This window comes from Vitis riparia, chromosome 7 (assembly GCF_004353265.1).
Source record: "Vitis riparia cultivar Riparia Gloire de Montpellier isolate 1030 chromosome 7, EGFV_Vit.rip_1.0, whole genome shotgun sequence".
Taxonomy (NCBI): domain Eukaryota; kingdom Viridiplantae; phylum Streptophyta; class Magnoliopsida; order Vitales; family Vitaceae; genus Vitis; species Vitis riparia.
The window spans coordinates 23025610-23045325 of NC_048437.1; the positions used below are offsets into that span (position 1 = coordinate 23025610).

The 19716-nt window shown below is 31.7% G+C and overlaps 2 protein-coding genes across 2 annotated transcripts; both read right to left on the reverse strand.

Annotated features, from left to right (window-relative positions):
- Positions 1 to 550: 550 nt before the first annotated feature.
- LOC117918168 (glutathionyl-hydroquinone reductase YqjG) lies at positions 551 to 2939 on the reverse strand. The gene is made up of 3 exons (XM_034834682.1): positions 2155 to 2939; positions 1053 to 1302; positions 551 to 963 (listed from the first exon to the last, which is right to left on the reverse strand). The coding sequence occupies exons 1-3, from the start codon at positions 2937 to 2939 to the stop codon at positions 772 to 774; spliced, it is 1227 nt and encodes a 408-aa protein (XP_034690573.1). The 3' UTR covers positions 551 to 771.
- Positions 2940 to 9430: 6491 nt separating this feature from the next.
- Positions 9431 to 10168, reverse strand: LOC117918170. Its single transcript, XM_034834683.1, has one exon. It carries the CDS (start codon positions 10166 to 10168, stop codon positions 9431 to 9433), a length of 738 nt encoding a protein of 245 aa, XP_034690574.1.
- Between the last annotated feature and the right edge of the window lie 9548 nt (positions 10169 to 19716).

The window sequence follows — 19716 nt, forward strand, 5'->3', positions numbered from 1 at the left end:
ATGTTTATATATGTATGTAAATAATGGTTTGTAAATTTAATAATATTTATAACATATATCATTCATGCTCATTGTATTTTTATATTTTTGACAAAAAAATATCATATTATATTATGTCAATTACTTTTTAAAATTTTTTAAAATATATATATAAATTTACATTTATTTATTTTTTTGTTGTTATGTCTTATTTACTATTTAAATTTTCATATAAATATATAGAACTTTTAAGATGAGTTTTAAATTATGCAATCCGATCAACTCAATTAACTGAATTCAATCTGATTAATCTTAACCTAACCCGATCAACTTGAGTCTAAGCTTAACAATCTGAACTCAACTCAAGCTTATAGTAATGAGATAGGATTGGGCTTAGGTTGAATACCTCGGATGGGTTAGGGTTGAGTTGAATTGAACTTAAGTAGATTGTTTCTTAATTTAGGTTAAGCTTGAATTAGTCATCAACCCGACCAACAATCTGTCCAAGTTGCAGACCTATCACTAAACAAGGGTGTTTAGAAAACACCAATTTCCTTTAAGGCTATCTTTGTCCAAAATATTCTATAAACTCCATACCAAATTTACATCTTTTGCGGAATATAGCTCCATAATCACTTATTCTTACCACTAAAGCACAATTCTCCCATCTGAAAAGATCAAATCTGATGTAAAGCAAAACACTTCATAAGAAGGTGAATTATATATCTGAATTTTCGACTACATACAAATACAAGAAACTGATTTACAAGTATAATGTATAGGTAGGCACCCTCATGAAACATGGGTGGCCATACTCTGATCAACTGAAGACAAGGATTCCCTGTTATGAGGTCTGATGAGGGCTTCATGCTCACAACCCGACGGCATAGTTGGCCGAAAGCTGCCTGGGTTCAGCGGAAAAAGAATCCCGTAATACCCATCCATAATTGCTTGAAAATTGCAAGTTGCTGCAACCTTAGGAATCTGTTCAGGGAATAGATACACACTTTTTAGGCACACCCACATGAAATCGTACCATAAATATGATAAATGTTTTCAGAACAAACTAGTACCTGGTAAATGTCTCGCATGTATCCATGAAGATTGGGATACTCAAGAAGCTTCTTCTTCGTGCATTTGAAAAGAACGTTGTACACAAGATCGAAACGAACCAGAGTAGTAAAGAGGCAAATGTCTGCAAGAGTAAGCATATCTCCACACAAGTAGCGGCATCTGCTCAAATGATCATCTAACATGTCCAATGTAGTAAACAACTCGTTCACTGCCGTGTCATATGCTTCTTGACTTTGGGCAAATCCACATCTGCAAAATTCAGATTCAAACTTATATGTCAAATAAACACACAAAATCATGTGGACTTGCATATGGAAAGGTCAACCATGCTATACAACTTAACAACTTCTACCAAATGTTCATGCTAGACAACAATGAATTCAGCTCAATGACTCTGCGACACTAATGGTAGCATCTCCTACTAATTCGAAAGGTCTCAATGATTACCTGTAAACCCCCATTATTAACATGGGGTAAATTAGGGATAACAAAGTTTGATATGATTCACAAATATGATTTCAAGCCGATATGTTTTTCATAGATTTGGGTAAAGGATAATTGTGTTTAGATCAATTTTATGTCGTACTGTATAATTCGTTTAATAAATGTTATTTTTAGGTCAACTCGTATAATACAAATTTAATTTGAATAGACCTATTTAATAATTATATTGATTAAGTTTATTACAACCATAACCTATTTAACCTGCGTTTGACTTATTTAAAATTTGATTTTGAATAAATAGGTCAATTGAGCAATGAAAAATATCATGTTAGGAAGTTAATAATATTGACTCAACGTAAATATTAAATATGTTAGATGACAATGTTAGTTGTTCAATAACTAGATCATATTTAGGTTCGTGCTTTTAGCATTTTGACATGACCTACTAACACGAATTGCCACCAAAACGGGAAATCATGCATTTTCTAATTTCCCTTATGAAAAATCATATAATGATATACTATACCTAAAAGCAAACACCATATACTTAGACTTCGTACAAAATAATCATTGTCCAAACAAGACTATATATTATCAGCTCAGAGAATTTCTATTAGAACTTGCTAGTATGAGAGGCATTCTCCATAAACATTATACCTGTAAACCCCATTGTTAACACCAGGGTATATCACACGATTCCACTCCTCAATCCTCTCCTTTAAGGCCGGTGGTGCCAAGTCCAAAGCCGGGTTGCTCGCCAACCCATTCAACCCGGAGTTGAACAATTGAATTATGTCATAACTCTCATTGCACACAACCTCCTTCTTCTCTACATCCCACAGCATTGGCACCGTGGACCGCCCATTGTACCCGCCTCGTCTTAGCCTATAAACCTCCCTTAGTGTTCTGCACCCATTGGCCGTATCCAAACCAGGGACAAACGTATCCCCATCAGGGGCAGCTCCATCCTTGAATTCCCATGAACCATCGGTCCCCGGGGCTGCAATCGACACCGGAATGGCGTTCTCGAGGCCCTTGAGGGCTCGGACAATTAGGGTTCGGTGAGCCCAAGGGCAGGGCAAGGCCACATAGAGGTGGAGGGAGCTAGGGTTTTGGCGGGAAAATTGGAGGGAGTTGAAATTGGCGGGGAATTGGGAGGGCGGTCTGGAGTAACGGCCGGAGGGATCGGAGGGGGCGAGCTGGGACATGAGGAGGTGCCAGGTGGCGGACCAGGTGGAACGGACGGTGGAGATGAGGAGTTGGGGAGGGAGGGAGTTGCCCCAGAGGAGCTTGGTGATGGCGGTGAGTGGTTGTTGGAGGGACATTCTAGGGCTGACGTGGGATCGGGAGGTGGTGAAGGTGATGATGACGTGTGTCTTCTTCTTCTTCCTTGTGATGGGGAGGGATGGGGTGAGGAGGGCATTTGCACTGTAGGAGGACATGCTGCCTTCTGCTTGCTGGATCTAACGGTTGTAAGTTATAACCGCCCTATCTGAAGGGAATGTTTTTTTTTTTTTCCACACTTTTTTCTCTTGGTTTCTATTTATATCAACATTTTTAATAATTTTTGGGATGCAAAATCAATAAATTATTCTTAATCTTGGTAACAATTTCGTCTTGCAGAAGGATCAATCCAAAAAACTTATACTAATATTGATTTTAATACGTTTCTTATTTTTTATTTTTAAAATTAAAATTTTCTATACAAAAATAAAATATTTTGTACAAAAATTATGAATTTATTTTATATCTTTAAAATTTTATACTTTAATTTTTTAAATAGTTTTTAAAACTTTTATTTTTCAATAGAAGTTTGTAATAATTTTTTATATCTTATATAAAAATTACTATTATTTTTTTATTATAAAAGTAAAAAAAAAAAAACAGAAAATATATCCAAACAAATGCTAATTACTTCAAAAAGAATATAAATAATGATTGAATAAAAAAAAAATTTACAATAAAATTTTATTTATTTGGTAGAAAATGAGAAAAAGAATATAAAATTCAACTAGTCAATTCACATTTTCATCAAGCATTGATAACTAAGATAGTAATCAAAATCTATATACAAATGGTTGTTTACAACTGTTGGGGTGATGATGGAACAAACCTATAGTAATTCAAAAGAAGAAACAAGAAAATTCAAATGGAAGTAAAAAGAGATTCATTTGTTTAGAGGCTTGTAAATTGCAATGTCCTAAAGACAAAATTTTGGCACCCTATTCTTGATTGCAATAGTAAAAAAATTGTGTCTGTCTTTCAGGATACAACTCTTAAACAGATATAAAGAGGGAAATCTCCTATTCATATCCTTGCAAACCAAGTGTTGTGTCCCTTCCAAAGGTTGCGTCTCCTTCATTAGACATGTTCTTTTCATTCACCAATTTTTCAACAATCCCCCACATGAATGAAAGGACTTAGAACATTATTGGAGAGACAGATGAGAATGCATTAGGTAAGGTGTCTTTTGGACTTGAACCTACCTTAGTGAATATCCATCGGATTTGGTCGGCGACAAAATGAACTTAAGTCTTGAACTTGTTCGCCTTAGTAGCAGTCAAGACAGTGGATATCACACATAACTCATCTAAACACATTTTGGTTTATACAGTTGTGTTCATTTTGGTTTTGAACAGATCCTGACTTCATGAGAGCTTTAGAGAATAAAGCCTTCACATTCTCATAGAAGCGACCCCACTTCTACCCTCATATAGGTGACATCAGTTAAAAGTATTTTGCTATACTTTTCTTAGTACAAGATATCGATGTCATTAAATGTATAACATACCCTAACCTTCCGTAGACAACACAGTTATTTACATATATAGGAATGAGAATAGTGTGTTTTTCTAGCATGATCAACTCTGCCTAGTTGGCCTATTGAACCTAGATCTTGGGATCTCCAGTCAACTAGGTTAGGTTTCTGCCCGAGTCGATCATTTTATAGGCTTTAAACCCATTCCTCTCATAGTAACTACAACTTGCTTATTGGAGCCAAAATATGTGCTCTAATGGCATATATTTGATATGATTTGTGCACCAAAGGACATTCAAATCACCCAACTTGACCTAAATCGATGCTAAGGCCCTAGCCATGAGTTTAATTTGTACTCTGGAGACTTATCTCAGGTTCAAGGGAAGAAAAGGGTGTAGGTTAAATTACTTTAGATTTTGAAAGATCAAAAAAGGGCTAAATGAGGAAATAAGTGAGTCGAGACTCATGAACCATAAGGAAAGGCAAGACGAGGACATCATGAGTTTAGAAGATGAGAAATGACCATTATGGAGTAAGAAAGAAGGCAAGAAAACATGGAAAATGAGGCATGAAGCAAGATTCAGTTGCAAGGAAATTAAAACTCAAAAATCTGATGGCAATATATACTTTGACTTTGAGGAAAAATTTAGAGCACTTACTGGAGTCCATTTTATACATACTATATATCGTTTCAAAGATCAAGAAGTCAAGAGTCTAACACTTTAAACGGTGTGCAAATCGGAGCTGAAATGAAGAAGTTATGGCCATTTGACAACTACACCAAGTTGAAGGGTCATTTTGAAATTCAACTTATGAATTCGAAATCCACTTCGAAATGACACCAATTTCCAATTCACCCACTTCCACTTTGATGTTTCACCTCCTCTACCTCGGGAATTGAATCTAAGGCATTACATCCACCCTAAGTGGACCCCACATGACTAGAAATCACCATTTTATTATTTTTTAATCATTTTAGGAAATTATTTTGTAATAAGTGGCCAATGAGAGCGTGCCACATGTTAGGTAATTGATGATATTATATAAACTCTCTTAATTCTAGGTTTTAGGGATCTTGGATTTTTTTTCCAGAGAGTTTGATATTGAAGGTGGAAGAAAATGAGAACTTTGGTTTGTTTTCTTTTTTCTTATTTATTAAATATATTGCTTTTAGTTTCTTTTGATTCAAATATGGATTGCCCTATTATGGATTGTGAATGTGACATCACCCCTATGAGAGGCTAAGAGCCAACTTGGGGTTTGGAGAATGAAAACCTAAGGGTTATGAAACCTATAGGGACAATGGGTAAATTATTATAACAATGAGATTAATTATTGGTTGGGTGACAATTTATCAATTTTTTTATCCTATCCTTGTGAGTTAGTTTAGGGAATGATACGGTAGGTTATTACCCGATACTAGTGATTCTTGGTAATTCTTGATCATTAGTTATCCTCGTCTTCCCTATCGTTATTTGCCCTAAAACAAAGTTATAAGGAGTAGAAAGGGTTAAAAAGTCAAATCTTAAACTGGTAATCAATTTCATTCATTTGATGGATTTAGGAATCTATTTTAAAAAGGAAAAATTAGGTTTCGGATGCAATTTTGAGTTATAGAAATCAACTTGATCATGAATGACCAAGGATCCCAAAACCCTAAGATCATATTACTTACAATACCCTTGTTTTCTCTAATTTTTATACCCTAGGTTGGATTGTGGAAAACCCCAAACTTGAATAAATCGAATTTAAAATTGATATCCATTTAGTTATTAATTTAATTTCTTTTACTTAGTTTCACATTATTCTCATATTGTTTTTCACTTTAGGATTTAAACGAAAGCAATTCATTGATTCTAGTATTGACAATTTCCATAAGCTAGTCCTTGAGGACGATACCTGGAATACTACAAAAGTTGTAGTGACTCTTTCTCTAATTTTTCTTGACCAGAGTTGCTACATAAAAAAGGCTAAGTATTTTGGTACAACAGAGAAGTTCGGTTACTTGCTCTCTAGACAGTCCTTTATAAGTAGATCTGCTATATTATCTTTTGACTTCACAAAGTCGGTAGTGATCACTCCATTCGAGATTAACTGTTTGATTGTATTATGTTTACGTCTTATATGCCTTGATTTACCATTATAAACAGAATTTTTAGCCCTTGCTAATGCTGCTTGGCTATCACAATGAATACATATGGTCATTACAGGCTTTGGCCACATTGGAATGTCTTCCATAAAATTTTGAAGCCATTCAACTTCTTCTCCTGCCTTATTTAAGGTTATGAACTCTGATTTCATGGTCGATCGTGCTATACATGTTTGTTTGGAAGACTTCCATGATATTGTTGTTCCACCTAAAGTGAATATATATCCACTTATTGATTTGGATTCCAAAATGTCATAAATCTAATTGGCATAACTAAATTCTTCAATAACAAATGGATACCTTGTGTAATGCAATTCATACTCAATAGTATGCTTAAGGTATCTTAGTACCCTAACAAGAGCAAACCAATGCTCTTTGGTTGGGTTATTAGTGTATCTTGCCAATCTATTTACAAAATAGGCAATATCAGGTCTAGTACAATTTGCAATGTACATTAGACTTTCAATCACCCTAGAATACTCTAGTTGTGATACACTATCACCCATATTCTTTTTCAATTTACTGTTTGGATCAAAAGGTCTAACACATGGTTTGCTATCATAATGACCAAACCTTTTAAGCACACTTTCAACATAATGGGATTGGGTAAGAACATATCCTTCATGATTTTTCTTAACTTCAATACCAAGAATCACATTAGCAAGACCTAAGTCTTTCATGTCAAATTTTGATCTTAACATTTTCTTGGTAGAATTTATAATGTTCTTGTTTGTTCCCATTATGAACATGTCATCTACATATAGACATATTATGACATGTGAGTTATTAGTGCTCTTGACATACACACATTTGTCACACTCATTTATCTTGAAACCATTAGATAACATGATGTAATCAAAATTTTCATGCCATTGTTTGGGTGCTTGCTTTAATCCATAAAGGGACTTGATAAGTCTACAAACTTTCTTTTCTTGTCCCTTTACCACAAATCCTTCATGTTGTTCCATATAAATTTTTTTTTATCTAAATCTCCATTTGGAAAGGCCGTCTTGACATCCATTTGATAAATTTCAAAATTATGGATGACAGCTATAGCAATTAACATCCTAATGTATGTAATTCTTGTTACAGGAGAGTAAGTGTCAAAGAAATCTAAACCCTCTTTTTGTCGATATCCTTCAGCTACTAAACGTGCTTTGTACTTGTCAATAGTACCATCAGTTCGTAGCTTTCTTTTAAATATTCATTTGCAACCAATTGGTTTATTTCCCAGAGGAAGATTAACCAATTCCCAAGTATGATTTTGCATAATGGAATTTATTTCATCATTTACTGCTTCTTGCCAATAAGGAGCTTCTGGTGTTGACATAGCTTCTTTATATGTTTGAGGTCCCACTTCTGTCAAGAAGGTGATAAAATTAGGTCCAAAAGACGTGCTAGTTCTAGCTCTTTTGCTTCTCCTAGGTTCAACATCATCCCTTTGTTCATGTTGAGTTCTAGGCAAGCTATCATCAAATTTTCTTTTGATGATTTCATTGTGTCTTTCTTTGAAAGGAAATATCTCTTCAAAGAATTCAACATCTATGAATTCTATAATGATATTATTATTAATATTAAGAACTTCAGATTTGATCACTAGGAATCGATATGCTAAACTATTTGAAGCATATCCAATGAAGACACAATCAATTGTCTTTGGTTCAAGTTTTATCCGTTTAGGTAACGAAACTTGCACATTTGCAAAACACCCCCACATTTTCAGCCTTTTATAGGAAGGCAATTTTCCTTTCCACAACTCATAAGGAGACTTTGATGTTTTCTTATGAAGTGTTTTATTTAAAATGGTATTAGTTGTAAGCAATGCTTTCCCCCACATGTAGTGTGGTAACCCCGAACTATTTAACATAGAATTAACCATGTCCTTAAGTGTTCGGTTCTTTCTTTCAGCAATACCATTTTGTTGTGGTGTATATGGTGTTGTAGTTTGATGCACTATACCATGTAATGCACAAAATTCAGAGAGAGTTGTAGACTCATACTCTTCTCCTCTATTGGACCTTAGCATTTTCAAAGTCTTATTCTTCTTATTTTCAACCTCATTCTTGTATGTCTTAAAGACATCAATGGTTTCATCTTTGCTATGTAACAAATAAACATAGCAAAATCTACTATAGTCATCAATAAAAGTTATTAAATATTTTATGTCACCTCTAATTGGAGTCATTTTCAAATCACAAAGATCGCTATGAACTAATTCAAATAGTTCACTAGATCTTTCAATTGATTTAAATGGCTTTCTTGCAAACTTTGATTCAACACATATTTCACACTTACATGTTTTATTAATACCAAATTTAGGCAATAAACCTAAGTTTGCCATCTTATACATGGAACGATAATTAACATGTCCCTACTGAGAATGCCATAATTCACAAGACTCAACAATGTAAGCAGAAGACATAAAACTTTTATTGATAGTTGAAGTAATTACATTGTCATTGAATACATTAAGTTTGAACAAACCCTCACTCATGTATCCCTTTCCCACAAAGGTTCCACCCTTAGTCAACACAAGTTTGTCACTCTCAAATATAAGTTTAAATCCCTTCTTACTAAGAAGAGAAGTAGATACAAGGTTCTTTCTAATTTCAGGTACAAAGAGGGCATCCATTAAGGTGAGTTTCTTCCCTGAAGTGAGATTCAGAACCACATCACCCTTGCTTTCCACCATAGATGAAGAATCATTTTTCCATGTAGAGTTTTTCTCCACTTTCAATCTTCTGGAAATTCACAAAGGAATTTTTATCACCATAAATGTGTCTAGTGGCTCCATAATCAATCCACCAATCCTTAGAGTCCATCACAACATTTGACTCTAGGATTACAACAACAAAATTTTCAGATTCTGCCATGTTTGCTTGACTGGCCTTTCCATTTCTTTCAAGTTTCTTCTCATCATTTTTGTGCCAGCAATCCTTGGCACGATGGTCGGATTTTCCACAAACCCAACAAGCCCCTTTGATCTTCTTATTACTAGGTTTGTTGTTGGCAAGTTTCTTCCTCTTTCAATTGTTGAAGAGAAGTTTCCTCTTCTTGGAGCACTCTCCTTCCACAATATGGGCCTTGGCTTCCATGAATGACTTGCCAACAAATTTAGCATTCTTTTTGTTGTATGCTTCAATCCTAAGCCTTACTATCAAATCCTCCATAAAAAATTCCTTGCGTTTATGTTTCAGATAGTTCTTAAAGTCCTTCCATGAAGGAGATAACTTTTCAATGATGGAAGCAAATTGAAATGCTTCATTGATCATCATTCCCTCAACATGGATTTTATTGATGAGGATTTGAAGTTCTTCAACTTGATTAATAACAGTAATAGAATCAATCATTTTGAAATCTAAAAACTTACTAACAATGAATTTCTTTGTTCCAGCATCTTCAGTCTTGTACTTCTTCTCAAGTGTCTCCCACAACCCTCTTGTTGTAGTGAATGAAGAGTAGACGTTGTAAAGGGAGTCAACCAGGTCATTGAGAATGTAGTTTCTGTATAAGAAGTCTAAATGCTTCCAGGCCTCTATAACATTGAATGTCTCATTTGTTGGATGTTCTGGTGCTTTGGGGCATTCCTTCTTTAGGACATGAACAAGGCTGAGGGTGGTGAGATAAAATAACATATTTTGTTGCCACCTTTTAAAGTCATCTCCATTGAATTTCTCTAGTTTTTCATGATGTGTTCCTACCTTAATAGGAACTGGAACTTCAGTGTTTGGTAAGGTAGAGTCTGACTTGAATGTTTGTTCCATGATCACTAAATAAAATTATGTCTTTGGATTGTTGGGGTGATGATGGAACAAACCTGCAATAATTCAAAAGAAGAAACAAGAAAATTCGAATGGAAGTAAAAAGAGATTCGTTTGTTTAGAGGCTTGCAAATTGCAATGTCTTAAAGACAGAATTTTGGCACCCTGTTCTTGATTGCAACAGTAAAAAAATGGTGTTTGTCTTTCAGGTTACAACTCTTAAACAGATATAAAGAGGGCAATCTCCTATTTATATCCTTGCAAACCAAGTGTTATGTCTCCTTCATTAGACATGTTCTTTTCATTCACCAATTTTTCAACAACAACAAAGGATAACTCTCCATTTTTATCAGAGTATACAATACTAAGTCAATTCATATCTTCATCAAGCAATGATAACCAGAGTGGTAATCAACATTTGTATGCAAATTGTTATTTGCAATCATTGTTGTCAAAGACGATCATCTGGTTCATTTAGGCCACCAATTGAGGTAAGAAAAATAAAAATGCCTTTTGAAGACCCATGTGAGTAACTTCAAAGAGGTAACGCCAAAGTGGTCGCCTTAGGATAAATTTTAAGGCATAACAATGATTGTCTTCTTTCATGAGGCTAAAAACTTAGAAAAAAATAAAGTAAAATATTAAAAATAAGATTTTAAAAGTTAAGCTATAAAAAATTTGATTAGTTGATAATATAATATTAATAAAAGAAAAAAAAAGAATAAGAAGATTTAGGACTTAGGTAAAAAATGAAATGAATGAAAGAAGAAAAAAATGTTTTTGGTTACCTTGTAGCAAGATGAAGACAAGATGGAGGAAATAAGATTTCAGCAGCTATGTGGTTTACTTAGGTAAAGTTTTTTCCTCTTTCTATTCTCTATAACTCTTATACAATTTTTTTTTTTTTTTTTGTTCTTCACAATTTCAATTATGAAGTCAATTTTTTTTTTTTTTTAAATATCTTTGTTTGTGTTGTGATTGTTGTCACAAACTCACCTCAAAACTAACCTATTTATTTTATTCTCTACAAAGAAAAAAGTATTTTTGCTTGTGTTGTGAAGACTCATAACTAATTTTTTTTTTTTGTCACTGGCACATTGTAGAGAGTCAATCCAGTTCTTTTTGTTTCTTTCTCTGTTTGTATTGTCATTACACACCATAGAGAGTTGACTTTTTTTTTGTGCTTGTCATTGCACATTATAGAGAATTGACCTTTTTTTCTTTTTTCTCTGTGTTGTTAATATACACTGCAAATAGTTTTCTTCTACTTTTTTTCGACCCATCTATTCAATGGGTCTCACCACTTAACAGTTTTTATTATTGAAAATACACTTCATTTAGACTACCAATCACAACCACACTTATTTTGTCTTCCATGAGCATTTTATAATTTTTTATAAAAAAATAAAAGTATTTTTTATTTCATAATTTTTTTACATTGTTGTCTTGTTTCCCTTATATTTTAAATTTTAATTTTTAAAAATAAAAAAAAAATAAAAAAACTAAATTTTAGATTTGGGAATGACATTGAAAGATGACACCTCATCAAAAGGTATGAACAAAAAAAATCCAACTTAGAAATATAATTATTGAATGATTATAAGAATATAAATTTGATTACATTTTTATATTGTGGGAAGGAGAAAGAAAGTGAACTTTAAAGCAAAACAACATCAAATAGGAAAAAAGGAAATACTACAAGGTGTTTAAAATGTAAGTAAGAGAAGAGCTTGAGCAGTACATGACTAATAAAAAGAATAAAAAAGACAACTATAGTTATTTTCATGAGTTTGATAACTTAGAAAACATTGTTGATATTGATAAGGAAGAGGAACTTGAAGAGTCAATTTGAATGGGAAAAAAAAAGTTGATAATAGAAAAAGTAACATGGGAAGTAATAAGAAAATGAAGTCAATAACAAAAAGGTTCCATTGATGCTTTTGTATCTCAAAAGTTAAAAAAGGTAATTCAGCTTTGTAAAGAGGAGAAGATGAAGCAAAGTTCTATAAATAATGTGTTTGATAAAAAGAAAAGGGAAATTGTATGTCAATACATTGGTTAATTCTTCTATTGAGCAAAGATATCAGTTAATTGTGCAAATTTGGATAGTTTTAACTGAAAGTTGAAGCTATTGGACAATATGGCTCAAATACGAAACTTCTCAGTTACCATGAATTAAGAGTTCCAATCCTTAAAAAAAGAAGTGGAGTATACAAAAAAAATTATTGAAAAATCACAATGTTGCATAGATGAGGTATGAAGCTTCTATTATGTCTGATGGGTGGATAAATAAAATAAATTGAACCTTGATGAATTTTTTTGATAAATTGCCCAATTTGAACAATGTTTATGGAGTCCATTGATACTAGTTCATTCATGAAACTAGGAAGAAGACATTTGAATTATTGGACAAGTTTGTGGAGTGCATTGGAGAGAAGAATGTTTTCCAAATAATAACTAATAATAGATTTAACTATGTATTGATAGGTAAGATTTCGTTTGATAAAGTTCTTTAAGTTTTATTAGTACCATTTAAATTGAAACATTATATTACAACATTATTTATCATTTTTACTTATTATGTTTTTTATGTTAAAATTTTATACAAGAAAGTTTTTAGAGGCAAAGTGACCACATTTGAATTGGACATCTTGTGCAACTCATTGCATAGACCTCATTGTAGAAGATATTGGGAAACTTTCTACAATTAAGAGGACTTTTGCTAAAGTCATCTCATTGAATGGGTTCATCTACAATCATATGGGGGTGCTAAATATGATGAGAGAGTTCACCAAACAAAGAGAATTGATTAGGTCCAGCATAACTCGATTTGCAACATGTTTTCTTACCTTATAAAGTATCCATATGTGAAAACGTAATTTGAGATTAATGTTCACTTCTGACAAGTAGTTAGCTAGTAAATATGGAAAGGAAAGCAAAAGGACAATAAGTCTTAGAGTTGTTTTGATGCCTTCATTTTGGAATCATATTGTCTATATTCTTAAAGTGATGGGTCCTCTTGTTAAAATTCTTTGACTTGTCGATAATGAAAGAAAATCAGCTATGGGGTACATATATGAAACTATAGATAGATGTAACAAGATCACTAAAAAGTCATTTAATGAGAATGAAAATAAGTATAAGGAGATATTCTGTATCATTGATAAGAGATGAGAATGTCAACTTCACCATCCTTTGCATGTAAAATGTCACTTCTCAAACCTAAAATTTTTCTATGAAAACCATGTTGTGGAGTTTGATGAAAAAGTGACATCGGGATTATATTCTTGCATAGATAGATTTGTTTTTTACATTGATGTGCAAGATAAGATCATTTGTGAATTGTCAACTTATAAAAATGTAGAGGCTCTCTTCAATATTCCAATAGCCATTAGATCAAGAAACATGCTAGCTCTAGGTATAAAGTATTTTAAGAAAGTTTATATTTTTAAATAAGATATTATATTACTTATTTTATTAGCTACTAGATCAAATATTACTTCTAGTCTACAAATTTTTTGTTTACATTTGAAACATTATAGCTAAATGGTAGAAATTTTATGACAACACAACCTCAAATTTGCAACAACTAGCCACAAAGATTCTTATCTTGATTTGTAGTACATCGAGTTGTGAATGTAATTAGAGTATATTTGAGCATGTAAGTATTTAATATTTTATATAATATATAAATTTTATTTGTTAAGTTGTAATATAGCATGTGATAACATTTATTGATAAATGTTTATAGATTTTCACCAAGAAGACGAACAAAATAAAGCAAAAACGGCCAAATGACTTGGTGTTTGTTAAATACTACCAAATTCTTAAAGCACGCTATGATAGATGGAATGTCATTGACCCCATCCCATTGATAGACATTGATTAAGGTAATGAGTGGTTAGTTGGAAAAATAGGTGAAGAAGACACCTCCATTCATGCAAATGATGACTTGGTTTTTTACAATGATAACTTGACATGAGGTGTAGTGGTAGTGGCAAGTGCAGCAGGTGTAGGAAATACAAATGCTTTCACTAGACTTGAAGCAAGATCAAAGACAAGTTTAGAAAGGAAAACTTTGGACTTGGTTTTTGATAATTTTCCTTTTAAATTATTTTTATTTGTTCAAGAGATGATTTCTATTAAAAAAAAAAAAAAACAGGAAAATCGTCTCTTCAAGAGACGATTTTCAAAAATGAAAAAAAAAAAATCAATCTTTTCAAGAGATGATTTTCAAAAATTTATTTTTTCCATTTTCTCATTTTTTTTTTAATAATATTAACTAATAATATATTCATACAATAATATAATTATTATAAATATATGAACTATAAAATTAATTAATTTTATTTACTAAATTTAATATATAAAAATAATTATAATTATTGGGATATTTATCAACAATAATATTTATAAAAAATATAAATTATGTTTGACATTGATATTAAAAAATATTATTTTATATTAAGTTAGATATTGATTTTAAAAATATGTTGGTATTTATTTCTAATTTTACTTTAAATTTATTCAATTAATTATAACTATAAATAGAAATTAATTTAGTTTTATATTGTTTTTTTATTTATAAGATAAATAATATTTATGTATTACTTTTTATTTCTTTCATTTTTAGATTAAAAAATAACTATTATCAATTTTATGTGAAAAATGAGTTTATAAAAAAAATTATTATTTATTTTTTAATTTATTAAATGATTATTTACAAAATAATCTTTTTTGTTTTAATTTTAAAATTAATTTTATTAGATAAACTTTAAAATTAAAAATGTTATTCTTTAATTTAAAATTTCACAATAAAATATAGATTCACATATTTTTAAGAGAATTGTCACTACTTCACACATTAATCCAACAATGCATTGCACCACTGCACTTCATCACTTCACACACTATTACACTATAATACCATTGCAACACTCAACCAATTTGACATTTTCACGCAATTTGACCGTTTCAAGTATTGTCATTTCTTCTAAACAATTTAAACATTATTTTTTAAAAAAGAAAAAACACACCCTCCATCCTGCACACTACGCCCATCTTACCTTAAAAACTTTTTGTTTGTCATCTTCACTTACAAAATAAAATTTGATTCAATCTTCATCCTTATTTTTTCTCTTTCCATATTTGACTCTCCTTGACTTCTTTCCATATCCCTCATTTCCCTCTACGGAACTTCTATGCACTCTTTCTTTACACGCTCACACCACTCAAGTAATATTTTTTTGTTATTTTTGCTTTATTTTTATTTCATGTTATTTTGTAATGGTTTTTGTTGTGATATAAGTTTTTTTTTAATTTATTTGGATTATGCAACATTTATTTGAATAATATTTGTTAGAAATTATCATTTTAAATAGATGAAATCATTCAAAAAATAAAAATTATTTTATTTTATTCCTAAATAATATTTTTTTCTCTACTTTGTTTCATTTTCTTTTGCAATGCATGATAGATATTTATGTATATATATATATATATATATAATTTATTGGATTTATATTAATTCTTTTATAATACTATTTGTTGTAAATTATCATTTTATAAAAATGAACGGATTCAATCATTCAAAAAATAAAAGTGATATTAGTTTATTTAATTAATATGAAATAATAGTAATATTGTTTATGTTTAAAATATTAAAATAAAAAATAAAAAATAAAATAAAAATATTAGTAAAATGAGAATGGAAAATAATAATAATAATAATAATAATAATAATAATAGAATAATTATATATCTATATATTTGCATAAAATATGATTTAAAAAATATTAAAATCTAAATTATATACATACAACATTATCCAAAATTATGAATTTATCCTATATATTTTTTAAAATTAATATTAGTCTTAAATTGTTGAAAATTTTATTGTGAAATATTGAAGTCTAAAAATAAAAATATAAATAAAACTAAAATGTTATTTGATTTAGTTAAATGGATGTTTAAATGTATATAACATAACAAAAAAAAAAAAAATAGTAACCGTGTATAATATAAAATAGTAACCGTGTATTTAAGTGTATATAATATACATTTAAATATTAAATATATATAATATGTAAATATACATTTAAATATCCATTTAATATATATATATATATATATAAAATAAAATAAACTATGAATTTAGTAATGGATATCAGTATTAAATCATTTTTTTCATATAATATTAGTTCAAAAATATTAAAATCTAAGAAATAGAAATAGAACATTATCTGAAATTATGGATTTATCTTACATATTTTTTAAAAAATAATATTGTCCAAAAAATTCTTATAACATATTAAGAGCTTTAAATATAAATATAAATATAAATAAAATTAAAATGTTATTGTAGACCGCTCTTTTTGGACCAACCGACATTTTTTTTTATTACTATTATTTTATTGCATTTTAAGAGATTTTATTTTGGCTTTTCCTATCACCATTGAGGGACACCCAGGGGTGAGCTGGGTATTTTGATTTGAGAGAGGTAGTGAACGTTGTTTTAAGGAGAGCAAGCTGAGGAGAAAAGAGAAAAACAAAACAAGCAACGAGAAAGAGTAGTGAAAATACCTACATGAGGCGAGCTATGAGTAGCAAGAAGAGTAGAGGAAAGTTTACTGATCTTTAGAGGAGCATAGGAACACTTCAGGTATGGTTTCATTGCACATTTCTTATTCATTCATCCTCATTATCATTGTTCTTCATCATCTCACCATGCTACTTGAGTATTGTTAATATGTTTTGTTGCGTATTAAGTTTTGTTGAATTGGAGTTTATTTCGTGTTTGCTTTGTTTTGGCTCTTTTTCGATTTCTTAGATTTCTCCAATAAGTAACTGACATATGGATTTGTCTTTGAGCTTGATATCTGATTAACCACATTACCGATCCTTATTTCTTCCACTTTGTTTTGAATCTTTTAATTAAAACATGAAATTGAATCTAATTCAATAACATGTTGGTTTGTTTACTCTTCCTAGGTTATACTTTATTTTCCGTTTGTGTTTCTCTTTCCCTATTCATAGAGGTTCTGGACACCACTCGGACATCGGGGAGAGTAAGCAATAAGTGGTTTCAGACTCTCAACTCATCCATTCAACAAGCTTCTTCGTACTATCATAGAGCAGATAACAACAGAAAAGCCGATGGGGCTCATTCTTAATCCTGTCAAGTCGGATTCATGTTGTGATGGAGCAGGCAACAGTAGAAGGAATGATGGGGCTCATTCCTAGTCCTGTCAAGTAGCCCCCTCCACCTCTTTTCCACATGCATGAAATATCAACTTGTATGGCCGCTTTTTTGTATGCCAAGTCACAACCCTAACTTAGCTCCTCCCTATCTCGGGCCCACACATATAAATTCTCTATGCTTGGCCACCCTGCAATGTCTAGAGTCATTGTACACATATCATTTGGAGTTGGCAGAATGATGTAGCTCCCTTGTTGATCTGTACCAACAGAAGCTCTAGCATCAGCTCACCCTCAAGCAGTCAAGTTTGAACAGTCCATCGCTCAGGGAGTTTTTCAGTTTCTGGGCACGATTCATAGAAGGAAGTTGTCGATAAGAACGCCCAAACAAATTTGAAACTTAACTGTGCAACTTTGTTGTGGAGGATAAAAATTCAAAACTAATAAGAGTAACCAGTGGCTACCTTCACTCATTTGAAGAATTCCCAGAATTTTCATGTAAAACCACAAGGATTTCTCTTCCCTTGGTCAGTTTTATGTTTCAGATTGCAAGAACAGCTGCAAACTTAAGGTTTATGATGAAGTGAGTGATTTTCAGAGCAAACATATTGACAATAAGATGCACTTGAGGAATTCCCGAGCTTTGAAGGCAGCTCTGCTGGTTTCGTTTAGCAAAAAACAGTGCATCATAAAGAATAACATGAGTATTTCCTTGGCTTATGTTTTCAAAATTTGAAGATGTGAATGGATCTACTATTCCTAGAGTTTTAGTTGTTATGATGTCTTTTGATCATTTGGTGTCAAAATTCTCGAAAAGCAACCAACAGGTCCATGGTAGTGTGCAATTCGTTGAAGTCTAAATGAAAATGAAGGTGAATACATGGCCACCAGTAAGGAAAGGCCACCTTCGATGCATAGTCTCGGGCATTCCATTCCTTTGTTTCCGGCTTCTGTATGGCTTTTATGGCCATCTTTTGGTGTCCCACTTTCAAGCACCTCTTTCTGGATGCAATTCCTTGGTTTCGTGGAATGGTGCCTAAGTCGGAAATGAGTACGGGGAATCAATTCGGATATTGAGAAAGCTTCTTTCCATCCATCCCCACGTACATGTGACCCATGCATGCATGCCACCCAAAGCCTTGGCAAAGCCTCCATCAAAATCCTTCTTTCAGAAAATCCAAACCTTAAGCCGAAAAACTTTATGTCGGAACCTCATTACCATGCTCACCACACTTCCTCAGTCTCTCCCTCTTAGGAAAAAAAAAAAACTATGGGTTCTCTCTCTAGGTTTACTGTTTATGCTTTCTAGAGTGAGGGGTGTTGCCCCAAGGAAGTGTATCGATGTGCCATTCATAGAAACAATGTGCCTACATGGGTTTTTTACCACATCAAGTCCTATAATGGAGGCTCTGAGATTCAGCTCATCCTTAACAAATGCACAAGGACTATTACTGTTTTCTATCCATCTTCTCAAAACTCAGAGCTTGATCAAATAAACTTTGAGTTCTCGGGGAACAAGTCTGACCAACCCTCCATTTTACAAACAAATGTCTTCACGGGAAGAAAATAAGAGAGAAAACAGAGAATCTATCTTTGGTTTGACCCAACCAAAGCTTTCCACTCATACTCAGTTCTATGGAATAAATATCTAATAGTATTCTTGGTGGATGATGTCCCAATGGCATTGTTAAAGAACAACACATATTTAAGAGTGAAGTTTCTATTTCGACCAACCTATGAAGGTATACTCAAGCCATTAAAAGGTCAGCAAACAAGCTACTTGCTTTAAATTGAAATCACTAGCATCCACAGAGCAGACATAATTGCACCCCAGGCCCCACTCTGCATGGCCACCCTCCAGTGCACCACCTAAAGGCCACATATCATTCTCTTTGATTTTTCATCGTTGTCAAAATTTAATTTTCAAAATTTCAATTTTCAAATAATTTTTAAAACTCCAATTTTCAAATAATTTTCAAATTTAATTTTCAAATAATTTCAAAAACTCCAAATTTTCAAATAATTTTTAAAACTCCAATTTTCAAATAATTTTCAAATTTAATTTTTAAAACTTCAATTTTCAAATAATTTTCAAAAACTCCAAATTTTCAAATAATTTTAATCCCACTACGGTTTTCGAATAATTTTAAGTCTTTTTTTTTTCCTTCCTTCCTTCGGGTTTAGGGTCACCAAAAATTGCATTTTTTTTTTCGATTTTCTTGATTTTTAATAAACATAAATGAATTTTTCATAATTCCAAAATAATGAAATTTGTGAAATTAATTCATGCAAAATAAATTGGTCTTTGGTGGAGGCCCAACATCCATGATATTTTCGTTAAAAATGATTTGAGT